The sequence below is a fragment of the Aythya ferina genome, assembly GCF_964211825.1.
Source record: "Aythya ferina genome assembly, chromosome: 33".
In the NCBI taxonomy this organism is placed as follows: domain Eukaryota; kingdom Metazoa; phylum Chordata; class Aves; order Anseriformes; family Anatidae; genus Aythya; species Aythya ferina.
This window is the reverse complement of record NC_140330.1, coordinates 1,395,000-1,417,928: the sequence shown is the minus strand read 5'-3', so window position 1 is coordinate 1,417,928 and position 22,929 is coordinate 1,395,000. Positions and strand designations below refer to the sequence as shown.

The 22,929-nt window shown below is 58.2% G+C and overlaps 2 protein-coding genes and 1 pseudogene across 11 annotated transcripts in view; 1 reads left to right on the top strand and 2 right to left on the bottom strand.

Moving 5' to 3' along the window:
- The first annotated feature begins 674 nt into the window (after positions 1-674).
- Positions 675-16,328, top strand: ILF3 (interleukin enhancer binding factor 3). Of its 8 annotated transcripts, none has more exons than XM_084501735.1 (20): positions 675-808; positions 3,842-3,945; positions 4,279-4,505; positions 4,776-4,956; positions 5,271-5,418; positions 6,784-6,875; positions 7,265-7,360; positions 7,644-7,755; positions 8,256-8,353; positions 8,741-8,852; positions 8,940-9,050; positions 9,371-9,570; positions 9,767-9,937; positions 10,195-10,332; positions 10,440-10,616; positions 10,966-11,116; positions 11,275-11,328; positions 14,551-14,910; positions 15,330-15,449; positions 15,648-16,328. In XM_084501735.1, the coding sequence occupies exons 2-20, from the start codon at positions 3,943-3,945 to the stop codon at positions 15,779-15,781; spliced, it is 2,685 nt and encodes an 894-aa protein (XP_084357861.1). In that variant the 5' UTR covers positions 675-808; positions 3,842-3,942; the 3' UTR covers positions 15,782-16,328. The 8 variants fall into 8 exon arrangements, with proteins under 8 accessions (XP_084357861.1, XP_084357860.1, XP_084357859.1 ...); XM_084501734.1 differs by having other exon boundaries at positions 10,963-11,116; positions 15,330-15,458; XM_084501733.1 differs by having other exon boundaries at positions 8,940-9,068.
- A 1,549-nt stretch (positions 16,329-17,877) lies between these two features.
- On the bottom strand, positions 17,878-21,287 carry LOC311425786 (beta-1,3-galactosyltransferase 1 pseudogene; annotated as a pseudogene). 2 transcript variants are annotated; one of them, XR_014698861.1, is made up of 2 exons: positions 21,004-21,287; positions 17,878-19,575 (listed from the first exon to the last, which is right to left on the bottom strand). The product of XR_014698861.1 is annotated as a beta-1,3-galactosyltransferase 1 pseudogene (transcript). The 2 variants fall into 2 exon arrangements; XR_014698862.1 differs by lacking the exon at positions 21,004-21,287 and adding an exon at positions 19,921-20,048.
- Positions 21,288-22,019: 732 nt separating this feature from the next.
- The window catches only part of QTRT1 (queuine tRNA-ribosyltransferase catalytic subunit 1), a 72,957-nt gene continuing 72,047 nt past the window's right edge, over positions 22,020-22,929 (bottom strand). Inside the window, exons 8-11 of the mRNA XM_084501723.1 lie at positions 22,759-22,834; positions 22,549-22,658; positions 22,366-22,450; positions 22,020-22,253 (exon numbers count right to left, since the gene is read on the bottom strand). Coding sequence (XP_084357849.1) covers positions 22,101-22,253; positions 22,366-22,450; positions 22,549-22,658; positions 22,759-22,834 — 424 coding nt within the window. The 3' untranslated portion in view covers positions 22,020-22,100. The remainder of the gene's footprint in view (positions 22,254-22,365; positions 22,451-22,548; positions 22,659-22,758; positions 22,835-22,929) is intronic.

The window sequence follows — 22,929 nt, the reverse complement described above, 5'->3', positions numbered from 1 at the left end:
ATAACTGGCAATAAAATTGTTCTGTGGGTCAGAGAGGAAGGAAAAAAAGGGAGAAATGTGGGGCTGGAGGAGGTTCTGGCGGGCTCGGGGTTTGGCTGCGTGCTCCTGACCCGCACCTGGCTTCTGGTGCTGCTTTCAGTGGTTTTTGGGGCTCAGGTTGCCCCAAGACCCCCTCTGGAAGCCCCAGGACCCCCTCAGGGACTCCACTAACCTTAGGGACCCCCAAGGAGCCCCACAGTCACCTCAGGGACCCCCAAGACCCCCTCAGGGACCCCCACAATAACCTTAGGGACCCCGAAGGAACCCAAAGATCCCCTTAAGGACCCCTGCGATCTCCCCAAGAAGCCCCAAGAGCCCCTCAGAGACCCCCAAGGACCCCCAAAACCCCCTCAGGGCCCCCCCTCAGCGCCCCCCCCCTCACTGAGGGGGGAGCCCTTCCCGCGCATGCGCACACCGTGAGGGGCGGGGGGGGAGCGAGTGAGGAGGGGGGAGCAATGTGGGCGGGGCCCGGCGGCGCGCACGCAGCACCGGCGGCGCGCACGCTCCCCCCCCACAAACCTCCCCGCCTTCCCCTCCCATTGGCTGAAGAGCGCCGTGGCGGCGTCACGTGACCTTGCCCCCCCCTCAGCGCGGTTTATTCCCCCCCCTCCCCGCTCCCCCCCTTCCACTCCCGCCGGCGGCGGCGGCGGCGGCTCCGCCCCCCGCGCTGCAGTCGGAGCCGAACCGGGCCGGGCCCAACCGAACCGGGCCCAGCTCCCCCCGGACCGGGCCGGGCCCAGCCTCTCCAGGCCCCCCCCCACCAGGCCCGGTAGGCCCCGAATGGGAGGGAGGAGGAGGAGGAGGAGGAAGAACGGGGGGGGTGGGTCCGGGCCCGGTTGGGGCAGCGGGGGCGGTACCGGGGGGGGGGCCGGGGGTTGACCTGGCCTCCGCCTCCTTCCTCCTCCTCCTCCTCCTCCTCCTCCTCCCGCCCCGCGCGGCCCCATTGTGCTGGGGAGACAAAATGGCGGCGGGCGGCCGTTGGGCCGGCGGTGAGGAGGGGAGGGGGGGAAAAGGGGGGAAAAAAGGGGAGGGGGAGGGCCCGGGGTGGGGGGCGAGGAGGGGGAGACCCCCCCCGGGGGGCTAAAGGGGGGTGGGGAGGAAAGGAGGGGGTGAAGGGGGGGGGCGGGGGGCTTTTTCCAGCCCCCCCCCCCCCCCCCCTCCGTGTTCCCGCCGCGCTTTGTTCTCCCCGCGCCTGCAAATGGCGGCGACCCCCGGGGGGGGGGGCGGGGGTCACCCCCCAAAGCCCCCCCTTTGTCCCTTAAAGCCCCCCCTTCCCACCTCAGCATCCCCCATTCCCCCCCCAATTCCCCCCCACACGCCCCCCCCTTCCCCCCCAGCACCCTCCTTTCCCCACCCTCTTCTCCCCTTCACCCCCCCCTTTTTCCCCCTCCTCCCCCCCCCAGACCCCCCTCATCCCCTTTGGGGACCCCCCCCCACAGCCCCACGCACGCCCCCCGCCCCAAAACCTTCCCCCCCAGTTCCCGTTATTGCCGTCTCCCCCTCTCCAAAGCCGGCTGAAAGCACAAAGGGGGGGGCCAAAATAATCCAGCAACCCCTCAAAAAAAACAAAACAAAACCAAAAAAAAACAACAAAAGAAACCCGTTTCCTCCTCAAACCGGGTAAAACGCGGCTCACGGCGTTCAACTTTCCTCTGAACCCCCCCAGCATCCTTCCCGCGGGCTTTGCTGAACCCCCCCAAATCCCTGCTGTTTTGTGTTTTGTTTTTTGTTTTTTTTTTGGGGGGGGGGGGGCGGGGATGAAATTGGGGGTGGGAGCCGCGAGCAGGCGAGGAGCCTTTCGTCATTTTTTCACCCCAAAAAGCTCTTGGCCCCTAGGAGCGGCGCCAGGGACCGCGTTCGCCTGCTCTTTCTCCCGAGGAGGCGCCGAGCCCAAGATGCTGCCGCCCCCCCCCAGCCCCCCGGGGGGGGAAAAACAGGGCTGGGGGCGTCCCTGATACGAGATAAGACCCGCGACACCGTCCCCAGGCATCGTGGGCAGCACCGGGCTGCTTTATTCGAGCCCTTGGAGCATCTTCTGGCTGCCGAAGCCGCGCCGTGAGCTCGTGGCCCCGCTCCTTTCTCCAAAAAAAACCCAAAGTTTGAAGAAAATCACCCGTGGGCAGCGGCGGAGCTGAATAAAAACCATCGGAGGTGCAGCCGTTGCGGGACAGGAGCCGATCTCCGCTGTCAGCCCCCTGCAGGTTTGGGATCCTCCCGGCCGCTGGGTTTTGGTGCCCTCAGGCCCAGATTTGTGGCCAAAAGCAGTCCTGGGCGTAAGGGTTTGCAGGAAGAGAATCGGGGAGATTCCCCAGCCGGAGAAATCTCTGCGAATGCCGCGAAAACCGACAGCAGCTGGAGGCAAGGAGCTTTCACTATTCCTCCTGGTTTTTGTTCTTTTTTGGGGTAAATTCCTCAGGTTGGGAGCCCGAGCTCTGGTTGGAAACCGGCCGGCACCGCGGAGCTGCGAGCTCCATCCCAGCCTGGCGTGGCATCGTTAAAATGGCACGGCTCTAATAAAGCACCGAGCGTTGGGGCAGCTAATTAGTCCTGTCCCCTCGTTATTCCGTGTCCTGGATGGTTTGGGGAAGCTCAGCTCCGTCGGCGTGGAGTTGGTGGTGGATTCGTGGGCAGCTTCCAGCAGGGAAAAGGGGGGAAAAAAAGGAAAAGCGAGCCTCGTCGGGTGTCATTTTGAGGGAAAGCTGCTGGAAATGTGGACAGAGACGAGGTTTAGCAGCGGTTTTGGGGCCTGGATTTACAGAACGGTTCCCACGTGGGCCCGGCGGAGGAGCAGGATTGTTCGGGATCGCATCGCCCCCAGTAAATCGGGGGCTTTAAGGAAGAATTTGGGAGGTGCAGCCCAATTAACGACCACTAATTGAGCAGCTGCCGCGCTCCGAAGCCAACTCCAGGATGGCATTTGGGAGCTGCTCACGTCCGAAGGCGACCTGGGGAAGCTTTCTCCCCACGCAAGGAGTGCTCGGTCCTGCAGGACGCGGCTGGTTCTCGCCTGGAAGGCGCGGGGCAGGGGATGGGAGCGCTTCTTTTACCAAAAACTGTACCAAAAGGAGCCAGCTGCTGCAGCAGGGGCTCAGCCTCTGGGGTTCCAGCTCCCTCTGAAGGAGGTTTCTTGCCCCAAAACGCCCGGACGTCGTTTCGGTTCCATCTGAAGAGCTTGACACGGTGTGAACGCTGCCTCGGAGGCCGCTGCTGCTGGGGGATTAAAGGAAGGGAAGAGCCGGAGCCACGCAGCCGCCGAATTCCTCGCATCCACCGGGCTGGGAACCCAGCTTGGGTCCTGCGGAGCCTCCGGATGAATTTGGGGTGAAAAAAAGCAGGATGCGGCAATGGGATTTTCACAAGCAGCCTCTGGCCAGGCTGGGCAGTCACCAGGTGACAGCAACCTCATGGAATTAGACGAGTTTATAGACAAATTAAGTCAGAAACCATTAATTTTCCCACTGGAAGACGCTGCTGAGCGCGTCAGTGCTTCGTCTTCGTTGCTTCACTCTAGAAATCCACGTGGAAGCTTTGCAAAAACCCACCTTTAATGGGAAAAAGGTGGGGCTTTGGGGTGCGAGGAGCCGAAATAGCATCCTTAGGGCTGCCTCGGTTGTTGCCATGGGTCCTGCTCAGGCCCCGGGAGCAGAAATCCTCGGGAGCAGGGAGCTCGGGGTCCTGCGGCTCTCAGCCACCTCCCTGCTGCCCGTGGTGATCGCTGCCGGCTCCCCCGGAGCTCGGAGAGGTCGTGAGGCCTGACAGTCCCGCTAATTACCCTTTGCTAATTGGCTTTTCCTCTTTCCAGGTGACCAAAAAGTGTGGTACCGCTACGGGCGAATCTAAACGAGCGCGGTGGGGACGGCCCCGTGGGGACGGCAGCGCTCGGACGGACACTTGGAAGCAAAAATGGTAAGGGAAGAGTTGAAAAAATGGGAAGAATTCACATCTTTTAGAGAAAAACCTCCGGGTTTGGCCTGGCACTGAACCCTGGGGGTCTTTAAAAGACGTTTAGACTTCGAGCTTGGTGACAGGGTTTGGCAGAGGGCTGGTTAGGGTTAGGGTTGGGTTGGGTGGTCCCGGGGGTCTCCTCCAACCCAAATAATTTTGGGGTTGGGCTGGGTGATATCGGAGGTCTCCTCTAACCCAAATAATTCTGGGGTTGGGCTGGGTGGTCTCGGGGGTCTCCTCCAACCCAAATGATTCCGGGATGATTCTGGACACCCCCTCTCCTTGCCCTCGCAGCGACCAATGCGTATCTTTGTGAACGACGACCGCCACGTGATGGCGAAGCACTCGGCCGTCTACCCCACGCAGGAGGAGCTGGAGGCGGTTCAGAACATGGTGTCCCACACCGAGCGCGCCCTCAAAGCCGTCTCCGACTGGATCGATGAGCAGGAGAAAGTCGGTGGGGAGCAGCCCGAGGCAGAGGCCATGGAGACAGCGGCCGAGGAGGAGAACAAAGAAGGAGGGTGAGGCATCGGGCGGGCTTGGGTTAGTCGAAACGATCCTGCTGGAGCTGGGGAAGACCCCGTTTCCCTTGGTTTTGGGGTTAATTTGGGGGCTGACGTGGTACTGAGTGATTTTTTTCCTGCCTGGGTGCGGTGATGCTGCACCAGGGCTCGTGCATCCCATTGGAGCTCCGCAGAGCGATCCCTGAGCTCCAGCTGAGCTCTTGTGCTTGGCTGCAGCCAATTTTCTGCTTTTTGGGGCCGCTGCCATCGTGCTGTGTCCTTTTGCAGGGATCAGAAGGCCACGGAGCAGCTGACCAGGACCCTCCGTGGCGTGATGCGCGTGGGGCTTGTGGCCAAAGGCCTCTTACTCAAGGGGGACTTGGACCTGGAGCTAGTTCTGCTCTGCAAGGATAAGCCCACGTCAGATCTCCTGGAGAAAGTGGCCGACAATCTTGGCGTACAGCTTGCTGTGAGTAAGGTCCTTGTGTTTGTGCGTGTTGCAGAGAGCAGAACGAGGAAAAAAAGTCTTAAATAGATTAAAAAAAAAAATAAGACACCCGGCGCCACGCCTGTGTTGAGGTGCCTTGGGAACGGGAACGTGTTCTTGGTTAGATCTGTGGCATTGTTCTGGAATCACTTTCTCAATGAGCGTTGTTTCATGAGCTGAAATGTCCTGTGCACGCCTCGTGCTGTTTTTTGGTTTGGTTTCCCTCGGAAAAAGGTGTTCCAAAGCACTCAAAACCAGGAGTGAGGCGAGCACTCAGCGCTCCCCTTCTGTTGCAGGCTATAACCGAAGACAAATACGAAATAATCCAGTCCGTTGGTGATGCTGCCATTGTAATTAAGAACACAAAAGAGCCTCCGTTGACGCTGACCATCCACTTGACGTCGCCCGTAGTCAGAGAAGAAATGGAAAAACAGTTAGCTGGAGGTAGGGGAGACTGGAAACGGCCAGCAGGCGCTCTGGAAACGTTGCTGTCGCTAATTGGTTGTTAGAGCGTGCTCTTCAGTTTCATCCAAAGTGGCAAAAACGATTTCTGTGCAAATTCCAAACTCCTCGAGACAGCCCTAACCTCGTGAGATCGTGGTTATGGTTTATTTGGACCGAGTTTTCTGAAACTGAGCAGCACCTTTCCGATGGTATTTTGTTCCTTTTTTATTTTTGTTTTTATTTTGTCCTTTTTCCTTCGGCCTTTAGGTCACTAATATGTAGTACTGTTGGATTAATCGTTTTTTTTTTTGTATCTAGCCATGTAAGTGGCCTGCACAGTGACGTAAAAAAAAAAATATATAAATGGATACATTTAAAAAAAAAAAAAAAAAAAAGATTGAAGGCTTCTCGTGAAATGACTTGCATGTAAATGAGACCGGATGCTCTGAGCAGTTTGTGTTGCAGCAAGAATGATAGGTGCTCGGGGTCTCCTTGCTTGGCTGTTTGACCAGCTCAAGTTCAGAACTCCAGGAAGTGATGCAGAGTTTTGGATAAAGTTAGCCTCTCCATTCGGCCCCAAATTTCTCTCGGAGTCAGAATCCACGGGCGTTTTTGCACCCGAGTGGGCTCGCCGTGGCCGGTCCTGCACCGCAGGCGTTGCTCTGTTCCATCCGCACACCTCCAACGCTCGCTCCCTGCACTAGCCTTATCTAAAACCCTGGTCGTGGGCAACTTTGAGCTCTAAACAAAAAACCTTATCTTCAGTTTTGCTGCAGCACAGACTGGGAAATATTCTTGTGCTCTCTTGACTGTCTTTTGGTTTTGATATCTGACCTCGTCTACCAAGCCTTCTAGTTTGTCAATTTTAGGGACGCTGGACCTTTGACCAACAGGACGCTCTCTGTCACGGGTTGGGGCCGGGGCAGTCAGGCCTTATGGGCGGAGGGGGTTCCCTTGATCCTAGCAAAGCTCTTCCCCCCGCTCCTCCACTAAAGCTGCGCTCAGAGCGGGGTCTTTATCAAATTCCCCTCCGCTGCCTGCCACGGGCCTCGCACGCCGCGACTCCGCTGGAGCCGTGAAGGATCTCGGTCCTCTCCCGCAGGGCGTTCTGCCCCAATCTTTCCTCTCGGACCAGATTTCAGCCCGTCCCCGATCATTAAACCTCCCCCCACGCCTCTGCAGTCTTAATTTCTAAGCGAGGCCGAGAGGCGAGCGTACTGCAGACCCCCCCAGCCAGGTCAAGGAGCGAGAGCACGATCATTTGGGAGCCTCAGCTGCCCGTAGGGAGCTGCCTCATCCCCTCTCCACCTGACAGAACCCCCTTGGTCAAACTGTGCCTTGTCTTCTTATTCCATCCACGAATAGAAACGCTATCAGTCAACGACTCCCCGGACGTTCTGGACAGGCAGAAATGCCTTGCTGCCTTGGCGTCACTGCGACACGCCAAGTGGTTCCAGGTTTGCATTTTGTTCTTATATTTGTCTTTAAGTAGAGAATTTGTAAAAACCTTTTAACGGGCTAACTGTTTTTTTTATTATTTTTTTATTTTTTTTTTACTTAAAATACGTTAACGTTAGACGTGCTGAACTTAGCGCCTGTCACCGGTACAGCTGCTAAAGAAGCACTTAAGCAAATTAAACATTGGACAGGAACCTTTGTTAACGAGTAGATGCCTAGCTGCTGCTTTGTGTTAAGAGTAATGTCGCCTTCGTACACTCCAGTTGTAAAATTGCCACGTGGATTACTGTTTACCCTTGACAAAGTAGCACTGCCAAAGTTAATGTCTGCGAACCCGCAGTTCGGGGGTTTCTATTGAATGTGTGTCTGCTTCTGATTCCTCTCCTAGGCCAGGGCGAACGGGCTGAAGTCGTGCGTCATAGTCATACGCGTGTTGAGAGATCTGTGTACTCGGGTTCCTACCTGGGCACCGCTGAGAGGATGGGTAATTGTCCCCTTTGTTTGTTTGGGGTTTTGGGGACCGCTCCTCCGAACCCGTGCCCGGCTCCCTTCGGCCCGCACGCGTTCCGTTTCCAGAAGCGAGCCGTAAGGACGGAAATTCCTGGTTTTTTGGTCCCTTGAAAGCCACCTGCCAGCTTTCCACGCCGTGAACCCTTTTGGTTTTCAGTCTGCGCTGTGAATTTGTAGCAGCTCCTGGAGTTGCGGCGAGCGTAGCGTGCCGCGCCAGCCCCTGCTCCTCTCACTGCCCCCCCCAAAATCTCTTCCAGCCTCTGGAGCTGCTGTGTGAGAAGTCGATCGGGACCGCCAACAGACCCATGGGCGCCGGGGAGGCTCTGAGGAGGGTTCTGGAGTGCCTCGCCTCGGGAATCGTGATGCCAGGTTAGGTGGTTCTCTGCATTTCCATTTCAAAGGGACACCGAAAAATAAAAATAAAAATAAAAAAAAAAACGAACGCGGTTGAAGCTTTGACGCGCTGTTGTGTTGCCTGGTGTTTGAGACATCGGCTGCTTTCCGTGCAGACAGCTTAGACTCGAAGCTCAGAAAGCCCCCGGCGTGCGTGGGTACTGCTGTACCCTGCTGCTGCTCAGGGCACGTGTGTTCGAAGCTACGGACCCATGACGTTAAACCCCGCAGAGGGAGCTACCGGTTCCCACCAGTGTAAAAACCCGGTTCTCCGAGTGCTTCGTGACCAGTTTCCCCGATAATTGTACCCGTAAAATAGTCCAGGCGAGTTTCAGAATGTTGGACAGTGGATGGATCATGTCAGTCGGTGTTCTTCGAGAGATGAGTGTTGATTGATGCCAAGGGAATACTTAGTTTAGTTTCTTTAGAAACACCAGGATAATTCTCTGCATATCTTCCTTGTTTCCTGCCTTCAGATGGTTCTGGTATTTATGATCCTTGTGAAAAAGAAGCCACTGATGCTATTGGGCATCTAGACAGACAACAAAGGGAAGATATCACACAGAGTGCTCAGGTATAGTTTTGACTACAGATGTTACAAAAACTTACTCAGTTCAACTGACTCTGAACTTCCATATTGGTTAATGGTAGTTTAGTAACCTCACGGAGGTTGGTGTTAACTTTTTTAACGACCTAGCCAAGTAAAAGAACTCCAAATGGGTCCCACGCCAATAAGGAATTTGTAGCTCGGCCAACCAGAAGCAAAGTATCAGGTTTTAAATAGTGACTTGCTACCATGACCCGTCTTTTGGGCTGAACCTCAAAATTCAGAGAGTCCTATTTAAACTGATGAGGAATTTTGTGTAGGGGTGGGTAGAATGGTCCTGTCTGAAACTGTGCAGTGAACAGAGATGGCTGGGGCAACTCGTGCGTCCCAGTAACATGCGTTTCGTCTTTCTAGCACGCTCTGAGACTTGCTGCTTTTGGCCAGCTTCACAAAGTCTTGGGGATGGATCCCCTACCTTCCAAAATGCCCAAGAAACCAAAGAACGAGAACCCTGTTGACTATACTGGTAGGTAATAAGAGAAATAAAAGAAATGACGACGTGTTTGTGAGGCTCCTGCCGCAGTGCTTAGCTCTTCTCTTACGGTTTCCACAGTCCAAATTCCTCCCAGTACAACGTACGCTGTCACTCCAATGAAGCGTCCCATGGAGGAGGATGGAGAGGAGAAATCTCCGAGCAAAAAGAAAAAGAAGATTCAGAAAAAAGGTATTGAGTTAACAAGAGGTAGGTACAAAGGGCTACCCGAAAGCTGTTCTCAGGCTAAGCTGGGGGTGGGAGGGGGGCAGGTTTCAGAAGAGCTCTTGCCAGTGTTTGATCTTGAGCGATGCTGTACGCGGGGGCTGTAGGGCGTGTGAATTTTGGAAATAAAGGGGGAAAAAGGAAACTTGGCTGCTGTCAGATTTTTACTTGGTGTAGCTTAAGTGCTCACGAGGTCGGAACTGATAGATCGGAGCTTGCTGTCTGAAATCAGTGAGGCTTCTTCTGAAGAGATGACAAACATCTGCAAAATCTGTTTTTCTGTCCAGAGGAGAAACTTGAACCTCCCCAGGCCATGAATGCACTGATGAAACTAAACCAGCTAAAGCCTGGGCTCCAGTACAAACTCGTGTCTCAAACTGGTCCTGTTCATGCTCCCATCTTCACGATGTCGGTGGAAATTGATGGCAGCACCTTTGAGGCATCAGGACCTTCCAAAAAGACAGCCAAATTGCACGTGGCGGTGAAGGTAAGAGCCGTGTGTGGAAATCCCTGCTGCAGGGCTCTCCTTCAAGGCAGCCTGGCTGGGAAAAGCCCGGCACTCAATTAACAAACGGAGTCTTGAGCAACCTTCTCGATTTTTTTACCCCAAAAACGCGTAGGGCACGTGAGAGCCGGGGGTGAGCGCACTGCAGTAATCCCTTCTCCCGCTTTCCTTACCCTAGGTGTTGCAAGATATGGGTTTACCCACAGGAGTGGAAGGCAAAGAATCTGGAAAAGGAGATGAATCAGCCGAGGAGACGGAACAGAAACCTGTCGTTGTTGCTCCTCCTCCTGTAGTGGAGACGGTTTCTACGCCCAGCGCTGCTTCTCCTCCTGCGGATCAGACCTCAGAGGTGAGCACAGCCCAGCAGGGCGAAACGCCACTGGGATTCCCCGGGGTGATGGCAGGGGACATCCCAAAAAGCACCTTTAGCTACCTGCATGGAGCTCAGTCAGCGGCACAAAACAATTTGAGGGGGAAAGGCATCAGGTGAGCTTCTTCCAGTCCTGTCCCCCTCTGACGTGGTCCAGAGCAGGCGTTTTGGGAGCAATTCCTAGTCCGTTAGTGACAAAGCCTTGAGAAAACCAAACCCTGCTCCTCTGCTTGCAGAATGTGAAACAACAGGGACCAATTCTGACCAAGCACGGCAAGAACCCCGTGATGGAGCTGAACGAGAAGAGGCGCGGGCTGAAGTACGAGCTGATCTCCGAAACGGGCGGCAGCCACGACAAGCGCTTCGTGATGGAGGTGAGGCCCCTTCCCTGTCCTCTCCCTGCGCTTCCATCCCACCTGGGTCACCCCTACCCAGTTCCTGCCCTCTGCCTTCACACGCCACCATTTAATTCCTTCCCAAGGTGGAGGTTGACGGGCAGAAATTCCAAGGAGCCGGCTCGAATAAAAAGGTAGCGAAAGCCTACGCCGCTCTGGCTGCGCTGGAGAAGCTGTTCCCAGATGCTCCCGTTGCCATTGAGCAAAATAAGAAGAAAAGAGCCCCTTTGCCCGCCAGGGGAGGACCCAAGTTTGCAGTAAAAGTAAGTAAATTCAGCGCCTTTGCGTACGCAACTGCCGGTTCTCTCCTACCTCTGTCTCCTGATGAATGGTGTTAATCTCTATCAGCAGGAGAGAGAATAAAATGTCTTGAGAGAAACCAGGATCTGCTCATGGGATTAGGGAGCAGAAATCCTGCTGGGTTCCCCCAGAAACCAAGGATCTGCTCACAGGATTAGAGAGCAGAAATCACGCTGGTTTCCCCGAGAAACCAAGGATCTGCTCATGGCCATGGGATTAGGGAGCAGAAATCCTGCTGGGTTCCCCACCCTGGGACGTGGAACATGGGGGCCATCCTCATATTAACGATCCTCTTTTTCCCCCCTCCAGCAGCACAACCCTGGTTTCGGGATGGGCGGCCCCATGCACAACGACGTGCCCCCGCCGCCCAACATGCGGGGTCGCGGCAGAGGCGGCAACATCCGCGGCCGGGGCCGGGGCCGGGGCGGCTTCGGCGGCAACCACGGCGGCTACATGAACGCAGGTGAGACGCCGTGCACCTCCTCCTCCCTGCTGCACCCCCCCGGCACCGAGCAGCTCCCCAGCTCCTCCAGCACTCGCTGCTCTGACCCCCAGCGCGATGAAAATTGAAGTTTTGGTGCCCCCGATTTCGCTGTGTTTAAGCTCTGTGTTCCCGTTCAGGTGCTGGGTACGGAAGCTACGGTTACGGAGGGAATTCGGCCACGGCGGGCTACAGTAAGTGCTCCTCTCTTTCATTTTTGGTACCCGTCAGTCCTGCTGGGGGCGTGGAGCTTGAGCGGGGGCGCGACGTGCGGTGACGCGCTCGTGCTGAAGCCGTCGGCAAAGGGTTCTCTTTTTTGAGTGGGAACGAACCCAAAACGGCCTCGGTGCTGGCGTGAAAGTGCAAACCCGAATCCCGGTGACTTCACCTTTCCTCTAAGCCTGTGAATATTTTAAATTTCTCTGCTTTAAGCCATGCGAAGCGACCAGCCACGCTTTTGAATGTGATTTTCCTGAAAACGCACGGCGATTGGTCTTGAGGAGAAGCCTTCATTGGGGGGTGACAGGAGCAGAGAAATCTAAAACATGACTTTCAAATGTGGCGCATTTTGCCCTCTTCAAAAGAGTTCTAATTTTTTTTCTCTGCTCTGTCTCCCCCTTTTGTAGGTGACTTTTTCACAGACTGCTACGGCTATCATGATTTTGGGTCTTCCTAGATCATCTAAAAGTATTGCACACAAAAAAAAAAAAAACAAACAGCTTTTTACTCCAATTTTCTCGAACTCCAAAACCCAAAGTGTTCGTGCCGTGTCCCCGTGCTTCACTGGGTTTCTCAACAGTGGCTTTTCACCGCAGCTTGTCTGAAACACTCTTAGCCTGCAGAACTTAAGACAGTGGCAGTTTTTATTGTGATTTGCCTTTGAACTTGGTCGTATCGATGTCCACCACAGGGGGATCTAACCATCCGAGAAGGTTTTTTTTGTGCCCTCGGCACAAATGGCAAAGCCAGCTCTGTTCAGCGTAAAGGCAAAAAGCCCATCCTTGCTTTTTATGGAAAGCATTACTTTATTTTTAAGAAAACAGATACCGAAGCGTTTTAATCGACCTTCGTCTTAATTTACAGCAGGTTTTGTACAAAATTTGAGCCTTTTAAATAAATCCCAGGAACTGGGTCCGTGCCTCTTGATACTGGGAAGACTTTTCAACATCTCTGAACCTAGTACAGCCCAGCTTGCTGAGCATGCCAAGTGGTGACTTTGTCCGTGGAATCGTGTGTGCTAAAAAAAAAAACAAATTAATCCTACATCCTCTGTAACACGCTGGTGGGTTAACGCTGAGGGACGTGGTTTATTTTTTATTTTTATTTTTTTTTGTGGCTGGTAGCTAGTGTACTTTCAAAGGTATTGTAATTGTGCTTCCAGTACTGATCCAATAAATATCGGGGCGGTCGGAGCTAGCGCCGACACGCCAGCCTTTCACTCCTGGACATGCATGGATTCACTCGTGCCGTGACCGTGGGCTGTCCTGAGCCAAGCATAAAGGGCCTAAAGCACTCCGGGGCCTCTGCGAGGTGTTGGTGCTACCTGGGGATTCAATTCACTGGAATTAGGAACCGCAGGAAATCTGCAACGGGCCAGTCTCTGGCGGTTTCCAAGTGCTCGGTCCTTTATTCTTGCTGCAGTGCTTGTTTTACCGCTGTATTTTATTTTTTTGTTGTTTGTTTGTCACTGTTTTTAGCTGCAAAGCCTGCACCGGGGCGTTCGTGTGGCTTGTGGGGCTCAGCAACATCTGAGTTAACTCAGTAACGAAACCAGTGAAATAAAAGCAAAGCGAAACAAAAAAAAACTCTCAGCCACGAAGCACCAGCTGACAAATTCAAAAGTCTGAGGTTTTTAGCAGATATTTTCAAAAATGGTAATAACAGTGCATGCCCTCTATCCTTTTTTTTTTTTTTTTTTTTTTTTAAAAGCTGTTTAAAATAATGACTTTTTATACCAGGGAACAGCTCCTGTCCTGAACCAAGTGAAAAACTGCCATTTTTTTAAGCAAATACCTGTTGAAGTAACCACTTGGGCAGCGGCTGTTTTTATTCCTTAGCTTTGATGTAGGGGAAGGCAAAAGCGATTGGCTGCCGAACGGCACCAAAATTCATAGTTAAATGCGAGGTGTTGATAGCAAACTCTGCGATTTCCAGAAATTTTGGCTCCTTAATGGGGAGGGACTGACCTCCAGCAGCCGCAGCTCGGATTTTAAGCTCTTAGCCCTCACTCCAGAGACGTCCCTGCAGCCTTCCCACGGGTCTTTGGACCAAATCCCAGGGTTTTAACACCAGGGATGGAGCGAGGGATCTCGGCACCGAGCTGTTTTTTGCCGTGGCTGTGGCAGCGCTGGCTGGAGAGGAGCTCCCTGGCACAACCTTGCCCCCACAGCACCGAGCCCAGGGCTGCGGAGGAACCCTCGGGAGGCTCCAGGGATAGCTGGAGCCCTGAGGAATGAAAGCCAGGTGCCTCGAAGCTCTTCACAACACGACCCGGTCACCAATTTGGGGAGCAAACTCCAATTTCACCTTCGGGAGTTGTTCCCGTTGGGTAACGTGGAACTGCAGAGGGCGCAGGACCGGGCTCCTCGGGCCTTTTTTTAGCTCAATTCTCACCCTCTGCGTTTGGCAGGAGGTGCTAGCGAAACCTCTCCTCCTCAGAGGCTGGTACGGACACCGGTGCAGGTTTTTAGTTAGATTCTAGTGGCTTTTCTTCCTCGAAAACGATTGGTTTTGGATACGGCGAGTCCGACTGTAGCGTAATCCTCGGCTGGAGCCCCGCGCGAGGAGCCCCACGCATCGGGAGGGCAGGACGAGGACTGCTCGGTGCTCGAGAGCTTGCCTGTAGTACTGATAAATAAAGGAGAAAAAAAAAAAAAAAAACACCCACTCGTGGCTGCGCTGTTGCATCCAGGCTTCCTGCAATATTTTTTTTGGGTGACCCGGGCTCCGAGGTCGTGGCGTGGTGCCCGACGCTGGGGGCGAGGTCTCCCCCTTCCTCTCCCCCTCGGGTTGTTGCTGCTCATCCTGCACCTAACCCCTTTTTGGGGCCGGGGGTGTGCTAATTGCTCGTTAGGGGAACGAGTTTCCTCCCCGTCCCCGCGTCTCCGCGCTGGAGGCTGAGCATCAGCTGCTGCCGGCAGCCAGCTTGGCTCCAGGAGCGCCAGACCTTCAACCGTTTTGGAGCTTTTTAAGTCAAAAACCGTTAATTATCTTAACGTGCGTGAAAGGAACGGCCGTGCCCCGGAGCCTGGGGGCTGTGCTGGGGTGAGAGCCGGACGCCGACGTCTTCCAGGGAGCCTCTGGGCTTGCGTGGAGCATCCCCGAGCTGCTCCCGAGCCCTTCCCGGGCTTGAAACCCGCCGGTGCCCTCCCGAGCAGCGTGGCGGGGCCGGGGTTGACGTTTTTCTCTCTTTTTAGGCCAATTCTACAGCAACGGCGGCCACTCCAACTCGGGGAGCGGCGGCGGAGGCGGCGGCTCCTCGGGCTACGGCTCCTACTACCAGGGCGGCGACAACTACAACTCGCCCGTGCCCCCCAAGCACGGGGGCAAGAAGCAGCAGCACGGGGGGCAGCAAAAACCCTCCTACGGCTCGGGCTACCAGTCCCACCAGGGCCAGCAGCAGCAGTCCTACAACCAAAACCAGTACAGCAACTACGGCCCGCCGCAAGGCAAGCAGAAAGGCTACAACCACGGCCAAGGCAACTACTCCTCCTACTCCAACTCCTACAACTCGCCGGGCGGCGGGGGCTCCGACTACAACTACGAGAGCAAATTCAGTGAGTGGCGCTCGTTTCTTTGGGGGGGAGGGAGCTGGGGGGGGATAAAACCACAAAAAAGATGCTCCAGCCCTTTGGTCCCGTCCGCTGGGTGCACAGGAGCAACTTGGCAGGCTCCAAGAGCTCTGGTTTGGGTCATTTTGCTGGTAAATTGGTTCAAGTCATGGTCAGGGTGCTCGCTGCTCCGTCCTGAGAGGCCGCTGCTGCCTTTTGGGGGGCGAACGGGGAACCACGGGGGTGGTTTGGGACAACCAGGCGGGTGTACGCTTGGATCCCCAAGGGGCAACCGTCCCTTTGGCCACTGATAGCCATCAGGATGGTCACTGGGAGCAGCTGGGATGGCCACTGGGAGCAGGCAGGATCGCTGGGTGCCCTGCAGGAGGAGCTGCAGCCCGCACTCAGCCCCGGCTCCCTTCCAGGTTACGGCAACAGCGGCCGCGGCGGCGGAGGGAACAACTACTCCGGAGGTGCCTCGTACAACACTGGCTCACACGGGGGCTATGGGGGAGGATCTGGGGGCGGAGGGTCCTCGTACCAAGGTAAGCAAGGTCAGTACAAAACGCTTCCCCACGGCTCTTTCCCTTTTGGGGCTCTTTTTTTCTTTTTTTTTTTCGGGGCTTTTTCCCTTTCAGGGCGCGGGGGCAGGTCCCAAAATCCCACCCCTGCAGCACTGGAGGAGCTCCCATGTTACAGCCCGACCCTCAGCAACCTCCTTTCTCTCTCCCCTCCCTCCACAGGTGGATATTCCTCGCAGTCCAACTACAACTCCCCGGGCTCCGGCCAAAATTACAGCGGCCCCCCCAGCTCCTACCAGGCGTCCCAAGGCGGCTACGGCAGAAACGATCACAGCATGAACTACCAGTACAGATAAAGCAGCCCCTTCCTCCGCGGGCGTGGGGCTTTGTTACCTCCTGCACTCGCGCTCCCTTTGAATATTCAGTTTTATGGCCTCACAGTAAACATGTAACCCCCCCCTTTCCTCCCTTTCCCCCCCCGTTTCCATGTTGCAGTGCTCTTTGTGATACCGGTCACTAATGGTTGAGTACCTGTAATTCCATACTTAGCTGTATTTTGGGCATCTATGTATTTAATGGTTTGTTAGTTGCCATTACAACTTTGTCTGAATAGGGTTTTTGAGTTACTACAAGTTTTCGGTATCCTTTTTCTATTTAAAAAGTGGCGTTGACGTGTTACCACAGTATGGCTTTAAATAGATAAGGGATATGTCATCTGTTAATGCTTTCGTGAAGTGAGTTAAACGAGCTTTCTGTATTTTAATGCTTTAGTGTTTCAGTTTTATAAGTGAAGATTTTATTTTAAAAACCAGTGGGACAGAGTGGGTTTTGTATGCCTGAATTGTTCAGGCAGTACACCTGGATTAAGCTGAATGTAGACAAATAAACACAAACTCTTGATGGCTTTGTCTCCGAGCGCCTGCTTTTACCTCGCCAGCTCCTGCAGCGGCCCCTGGGCTCTGTCGGACCCAGATGCAGTTTTTTTTCCCCCAAACTCAGCTCTGTTTTTGGGGTTTTGGTTCCCACGTTCCCCGTGGCACGGCGGCTGCAGGTTTGGGCTCCCATCCACGCCCCGATTTCGGTCCCTGCAGGGGTTTGATGGCATCTGCCAAATGTCAAGAGGCACCGGGGCGTGAAGAACGAGCCTGGGGCAGGGCTGGATTACGGGGAATAAACCACCAGCCTGAATTTACTGCCCCGAATCCCTGCCAAAAATGCCGCCAGCTCCCTGCCAGAGCTGTCACGGCGCGGTGACACAGAGCAGCTTCGGGGACAGCCACGTGCCGGCCAGCCCACGTGGGACGGGGAGTTTAAGGACAAAGAGGGGATTTTCCCCCTTGTTCCGGGTTCAAGGGGAGAGCTTTGGGGCAATAACGCCCGGGGCTGTGCGCCACCAGGCACTTCCCGGTACGTGCAGACCTCGCTGCTCCCGGAGCTAACAGCAGCGGGATGTAAAAAAAAAATAAACAAAACAACAGGAAAGGAGAGCGAAAAGGCAATAAAAAAGGGCTGTGGTTTCAGCCAGGTGAAGGCGCAGCGCTGCTTCCTCGGGGTGAGGCCGTGGGCAGAGCGACGGCGTGGGGACGGGGCGGCTGCTGCTCCCCACGGGGGCCGGGGGGTCCCCAAAATGCATCCAGCCAGGGGTGGGAACCAGCCCCGAAATTTGGGGTGGAAAAGGGGACTTGGAGGAGCGTTCCCGGTGCCTCCAGCACCTCCTCCTCCTCCTCCTCCTCCTCGTGTTTTTTTCCCCTGGCTCGGTGCCACCCGCTCGGTCCAAAACCAACAGCGCCGGCTCCTTCGCCTGGGTGCGGGGGGGGCAGGGGCAAACTCCGCCAGGTCCACCTGCGCCATCCTCCCCTTCATTAGCTCACCTAATAATTACCCCAGCCAGGAGCCTAATTACCTAACGAACCTAAGGACCGGCCCGGGGAGGGAGGTGCCCAAACCCGTGGCCCCTTCGGGGAGGTTTTGGCCCCGTCCCGCTCGCCTGTTTGCCAACCCTCCCCGCGCTATCGCGGCCTCCCGAAATGGGGCCCGGCCGCGCCCCATGGCTGCCCCACGGCTGCCCCACGGCTGCCCCACGGCCCCCCCACGGCCACCCCCCCTCCACACTTGTTTGAGCCCCAGCTATGTCAACACCTTGAGCAAACGGGGGCCGGGGCGGCGACGGCCGTGCCAGGAGTGCGATGAGAGCTGGGGGGGGGGGGGGGGGGGGCAGAGTCCCCGGGGGAGGCTGGGGGGAGAGGTTGGGGGCAGCCATGGATGGAGCGGCCCCAGCGGGGGGCTCCCAACCCCATCGAGGTGCCCCCAGCCCCATTATGGTGCCCTCAGCCCCACTGTGACCCCCCCCAGCCCCATTGCAGTGCTCCCAACCCCATCATCAAGGTGCCCCCAGCCCCATTATGGTTCCCCCAGCCCCATTACGGTGCCCCGAGCAGCGAGGAGGCGTTGGGCAGGCTCGGTCCGGCCGGCTCAGCTGCAGCCCTTTTATTACAAACAGACCAACAATGGACAAAACAAAGCCATAATTTAAGGGGGGGGGGGGGGGGGGCGGCACAGCTTTTTGGGCCGCGGGGGTCCCTGGCTCAAGGGCAGACTCGGCTCGGAGGCGAGCACAGTAACGAACGTCGGAGATAACGAAGCGGAGGATCCGGCCCCGGAGACCCGGGCTCCTGCTGCATGGCTCAATTTGGGGAGAAAACCTCCCCGTTACGGATTTTTTTTTGGGGGGGTGGGGAAGCCCCGAGGTTTTTTGAAACGGCCCCGAGCGGCTGCTCGGGTGCCAGACACTGGCCAAAAAGTCGGGGTTGGGGGTGTGCAAAACCTGAGGGGGGGGACACGGCCACCCCTAGGGGGACACATGGAGACGCGGCCGTCCCTAGGGGGGACACGTCACGTTGGCCCCCTGGAAATGGGGCCAGAGGCTGAGCACCTCCTCGGGCTGGTAGTGGTGCACCATGACCAGCCGGGAGAACTTGCACTTGTCGTAGGGCAGCCGGTGCATGTTGAAGACCCCCCAGGGGCTGCTGGTGACGCCGAGGCCCAGCGCGTGCAGGCAGACCCCCACGAAGGAGTCCTCCATGTTGAGCAGCGGCAGCGTCTGCGCCACCGCGTACACCTTGGCCGCCAGGTCCCCCGAGAGGACGTAGGCCGGCCCGCCGCAGTAGGGCGGGTAGGTGTCGTTGGGGTAGACCTGGCGGGGCACGTACCACTTGTAGGCCTTGCTGCGCAGCGGCCCCGTGTCGCGGTAGATGTAGCCCGTCATGAAGTCCCTCTTGGGGGGCAGCTGGGGCTGCAGGAGCCGCCCCACCAGGAAGGCCAGGTTGAGGAAGACGTCGCGGTCGGCCTTGAGCACGTAGGCGGCGCCGGGGCAGTGGCGGCTCACCCACTCCATGCCCATCAGCGTCTTGAGCGTCAGGTTGTTGTAGGTGTCCAAGAAGTCCTGCTGCAGGATGTCGCGGTGCAGGGCGCTCTCCTCCTCCAGCACCCGCCGCAGCGGGGCGCCGAACACCGGGTGGACGCCGGTGAGGAAGAGCCGCAGGATGGAGACGCCGGGCACCGAGCTCTCGTTGCCCCAGGTCTGCCGGATGGCCGCCCTGCCCGCCGTGTCCGCCGGCTCCGTGGCCACCAGCAGCACCAGGAAGGGCGCCCGCTCCCGGCACTTGTGGGGCTCGTTGAGGAGGAAGCGGTAGGGGTAGGGGTAGGGGGGCTGCAGCGGGTGGCGGCTGGGGGGGGGCGGCTTGGCCGTGGCCTTGACCGACGATGACGATGATGACGATGATGATGATGATGACGCTCGCCATTGGAAGGCCGCCATGTTGATGGCTCCAGGGCCATCAGGTCTACCATGACTACCAAGTCTACCAGGGCCACCAGGTCTACCTTGACTACCAGGTCTACCAAGCACACCATTGGGTCCATCGGGTCCATCGGGTGCGTTGGGTGCACCGGGTCCATCGGGTCCTTGGGGTCCATCGAGGGGCTCCCCGGAGAGGCGCCGCTGCACCCGGACCCCCAGCAGCGCCAGCGACACCAGGGCGGGCAGCAGCAGCAGCGCGCGCGGCGGCTGCGGGCACCTCATCGTCGTACGGCTGCCGGGGGGGGGACGGGGAGGGGCGGGCGGGGGTCCCGGTGGTGGTGGGGAAGGGTCCTGGAGGGAGGGGGAGGAGAAACAACGGCTTGGACGCGATGCCTCGGCCACCGGCGGGTTTGAGCGTCGCGCGGCCAAGGGATCGCCCCTCGCCCACCCTAAAACTTGCCCCTCGCCCCCCAGCCCCTCACCACCCAAAAATTTGCCCCTCGCCCACCCTAAAATTTGCCCCTCGCCCCCATCTCCCCACCCCTTGCCCCCCAGCCCCTCGCCCACCCAAAAACTCACCCCTCGCCCACCCGAAGGCTCACCCCTCGCCCCTCATCCCCTCGCCCCCCCCTCCCCTCGCCCCCAGCCCCTCTGGGACCCCCTCGTTCTGCCCCCTCCCCGTCCCCGTCCCCTCACCCCGGCCTCCCTGGAGCTCTGTCGCCCGCGGGGCCGAGCGCTGATAAGCGGCGCCGGCGGTGATAAGGGAGCCCCGTGGGAGGGGGCCCGGCACAGGCACGGCCCCGGGGGCTGCCGTGGACCCTGCCCCGGCCCTGTCCCCACCCCATATCTCCAGCTCTGTCCCCAGCCCTGTGCTCTGTCCCCTGTCCCCATCCCCATATCCCCAGCCCTATATCTCCGTCCCTGTCCCCATCCCCATATCCTCACCCCATATTCCCAGTCCTATATCCCTGTCCCTGTCCCCACCCCATACCCCTATCCCCATGTCCCCACCCCAAATCCCCACCCCATATCCCCAGCTCTGTCCCCAGCCCCACATCTCCTGCCCCACATCGCCCTCCCTGTCCCCATCCCCATCCCCAACCCCATATCCCCCCATCCCCATCCCTAACCCTATTCCCATCCCCGTTCTTGTCCCCATATCCCCCCGTCCCCATAGCCCCGTCCCCCTGCCCCCCAGCCCCGTTCCCGTCCCTGCCCCCCATTACCCCATTGGGGTCAGGGTCCGCTGGGGGCACCCCCATGGGGCCGGCCCCACTGGGGCTGGGCTGGGGCGAAGGTCGGGGGCCAGGAAAGTCACAGGGGGGTCAGGGGGTTCACAGGGGGTTCACGGGGGGGTCATGGGGTTAAGGGGGTTCACTGGGGGCAGGAATGGGGCTGGGGGGTGACGAGGGGCTCGGCCCTGCCCTGGGGCCCCGAGGAGCAGCTCCCAGCCCTGCCCAGTTTGTCCCAGTTCACCCCCAGGGCTTCAGCCGTACCCAGTCCTCCCAGTTCGCCCAGTTCGCCCAGTTCACCCCCCCCTCCACCCCGGGGTGCAGCTCCCAGCCCTTCCCATTTCACCCCATTTCTGCCCAGTTTCCCCCAGGGCTCCTTGTGCTGCAGTTTCTGGCCCTGCCCAGTTCACCCCAGTTCACATTGAGGTGCAGCACTCAGCCCAGTTTGTCCCAGTCCTTCCCAGTTCCAGCTGGATGTTGCTCCCTGCCCTGCCTGACATCCCCCAGTTCTCCCAGTTCCCTCAGGGGTGCAGCTCCTGAGCCTTACCAGTCTGTCCCAGTCCTCCCAGTTCACTCCCAGCTACAACTCCCAGTCCTGCCCGTTCCATCCCCGTCACAGCTCCCAGCCCTGACCAGTCTGTCCCAGTGCTCCCAGTTCATCCCAGGTACAGCTCCCAGCCTTCCCAGTGCTCCCATTTCATCCCAGGTGCAGCTCCCAGTGCTCCCAGTTCACCCCAGGTGCAGCTCCCAGCGCTCCCAGTTCATCTCCCAGTCCTCCCAGTGCTCACCTGCGGTGCCGCTGTCGGTGTGGCCGCGGTGCTGGCAGCGGCCCCGACGTGTCCCGGGGGTGACGCAGCCGAGGCCGCCCCCCCCCCCCCCACCCCACCCCCTGCACAAACTTCCTCGGGCGCCCCGGGGTGACGCACGGCAGGGTGGGGGGGGGACGGGGGGGGCACTGGGATCCGGATTGGGATCCGCTGGGATCGGGGCTGGGGGGGGGATCTGGGGGGGGATTTGGGGTCTGGGGGGGCTGAGGGGGGGGGAATCTGGGTTTTGGGGGGGGTATCAGGGGTCTGGGGGGGGGATCTGAGGTTTGGGACAGGATCTGGGGGGGGGGGGGCTCTGGGCTGGGGTCCTGGGGGCAGACTTGGGGGGGGGACCAGGTGCTGGGGGGCACTGGGGACCCCGTCCTGGTGGGACCCTATTGGGGGGGTCTCCCCCCCCTCCAACCTTCATGGTCCCCAATCACCCCCCCAACCCCCCCAAAAGAAGTGCCCGGCTATGCAGGGGGGGGGCCACAAGGTCACCATCCCCACCACCACCCAGGTGTGACCCCCCAGATTCGTGTGTGCCCCCCCAGACCCATTTGTGTCCCCCCCCCGACCATTTATGACCCCCCCAGACCCACTTGTGCCCCCCCCAAGCCATTTGTGCCCCCCCTAGACTCACTTGTGTCCCCCTCAGACCCATTTATGCCCCCCTGGACCATTTACGCTCCCCCCAACCCCTTTATACCCCCAAAACCCATTGAAAAAAAACCACACCAACCACACTCCAAATACAAAAAAAACACACAAAACCCATACAAAACACCCCAAAAATCCGGAATAAAAGCGTGGGGGGGGCTGGGGGGGCGCAGCCCCCTCACTCCAGCGCGATGCCGGCGGCCTCCAGCGCGTGCCGGGCCCAGGGGGGGCAGCGCTCGGGGCCCCCATAGCGGGCGCGGACGAAATCCCGCACGAAGTCGGGGAAGCGCTGCCCCACGATGCTGTCCCGCATGGCCCGCATCAGCTCGAGCTGGAAGAGAAAAAAAAAAGGTTTTTTGTGTTTTTTTAATTTCTGGGGGGGTTAAGGACCCCCCCCGTGTCGTTTCGACCTTCCCCGTTTTCGCCCTTTTTGGCCCCAAAACCTGGTAGGCGATGTTGTGCACGGTGAGGTGGTGCAGGGCGGCCGGGTCGCTGCGCAGCAGGGCGTGCAGGTAGGCACGGCTGTGCCTGCGTGGGGCACAATTTTGGGGTTGGGGGGGTCACTTTGTGGCCCTCCCCACACCCCAAAAAATCCCCCCCACCCCCCAAAAAAAAATCAAGCCCACCGTCGGCACGTGGGGCAGCCGCAGCGCTCGTCGATGGGGCGGAAATCCTTGGCGAACTGCTGGCTCTTCAGCTGCAGCGACCCCCAGGGCACCAGCGCCGAGCCGAAACGCTGCGGGGACACCGAGGGGGGGGCACGGGGTGGGGAGGGGTCCCAGGGACCCCCCCCAAGTGTAAAAGGTTCCTCATCCCCCCCCCCCTTTGCTCCTTACCGCCGTCCGTGTGGGGAAGACGCAGTCGAACATGTCGCAGCCCAACGCCACGCACACCACCAGGTCGGTGGCGTAGCTGCGGGGGGAGAGGGGCTGAGAGAGCCCCCACGGCCTGCCCCACAGCCCGCCCCATGGATCCTGCCCCATGGATCCTGCCCCATGGATCCTGCC

Excerpts from the sequence above, each read along its gene's own strand:
- ILF3 (XM_084501729.1), top strand. Across the intron at positions 8,354-8,740 it reads ATATCACACAGAGTGCTCAG|CACGCTCTGAGACTTGCTGC; the intron begins GTATAGTTTTGA and ends TCGTCTTTCTAG. Across the intron at positions 15,459-15,647 it reads CTCGTACCAAGGTAAGCAAG|GTGGATATTCCTCGCAGTCC; the intron begins GTCAGTACAAAA and ends CTCCCTCCACAG.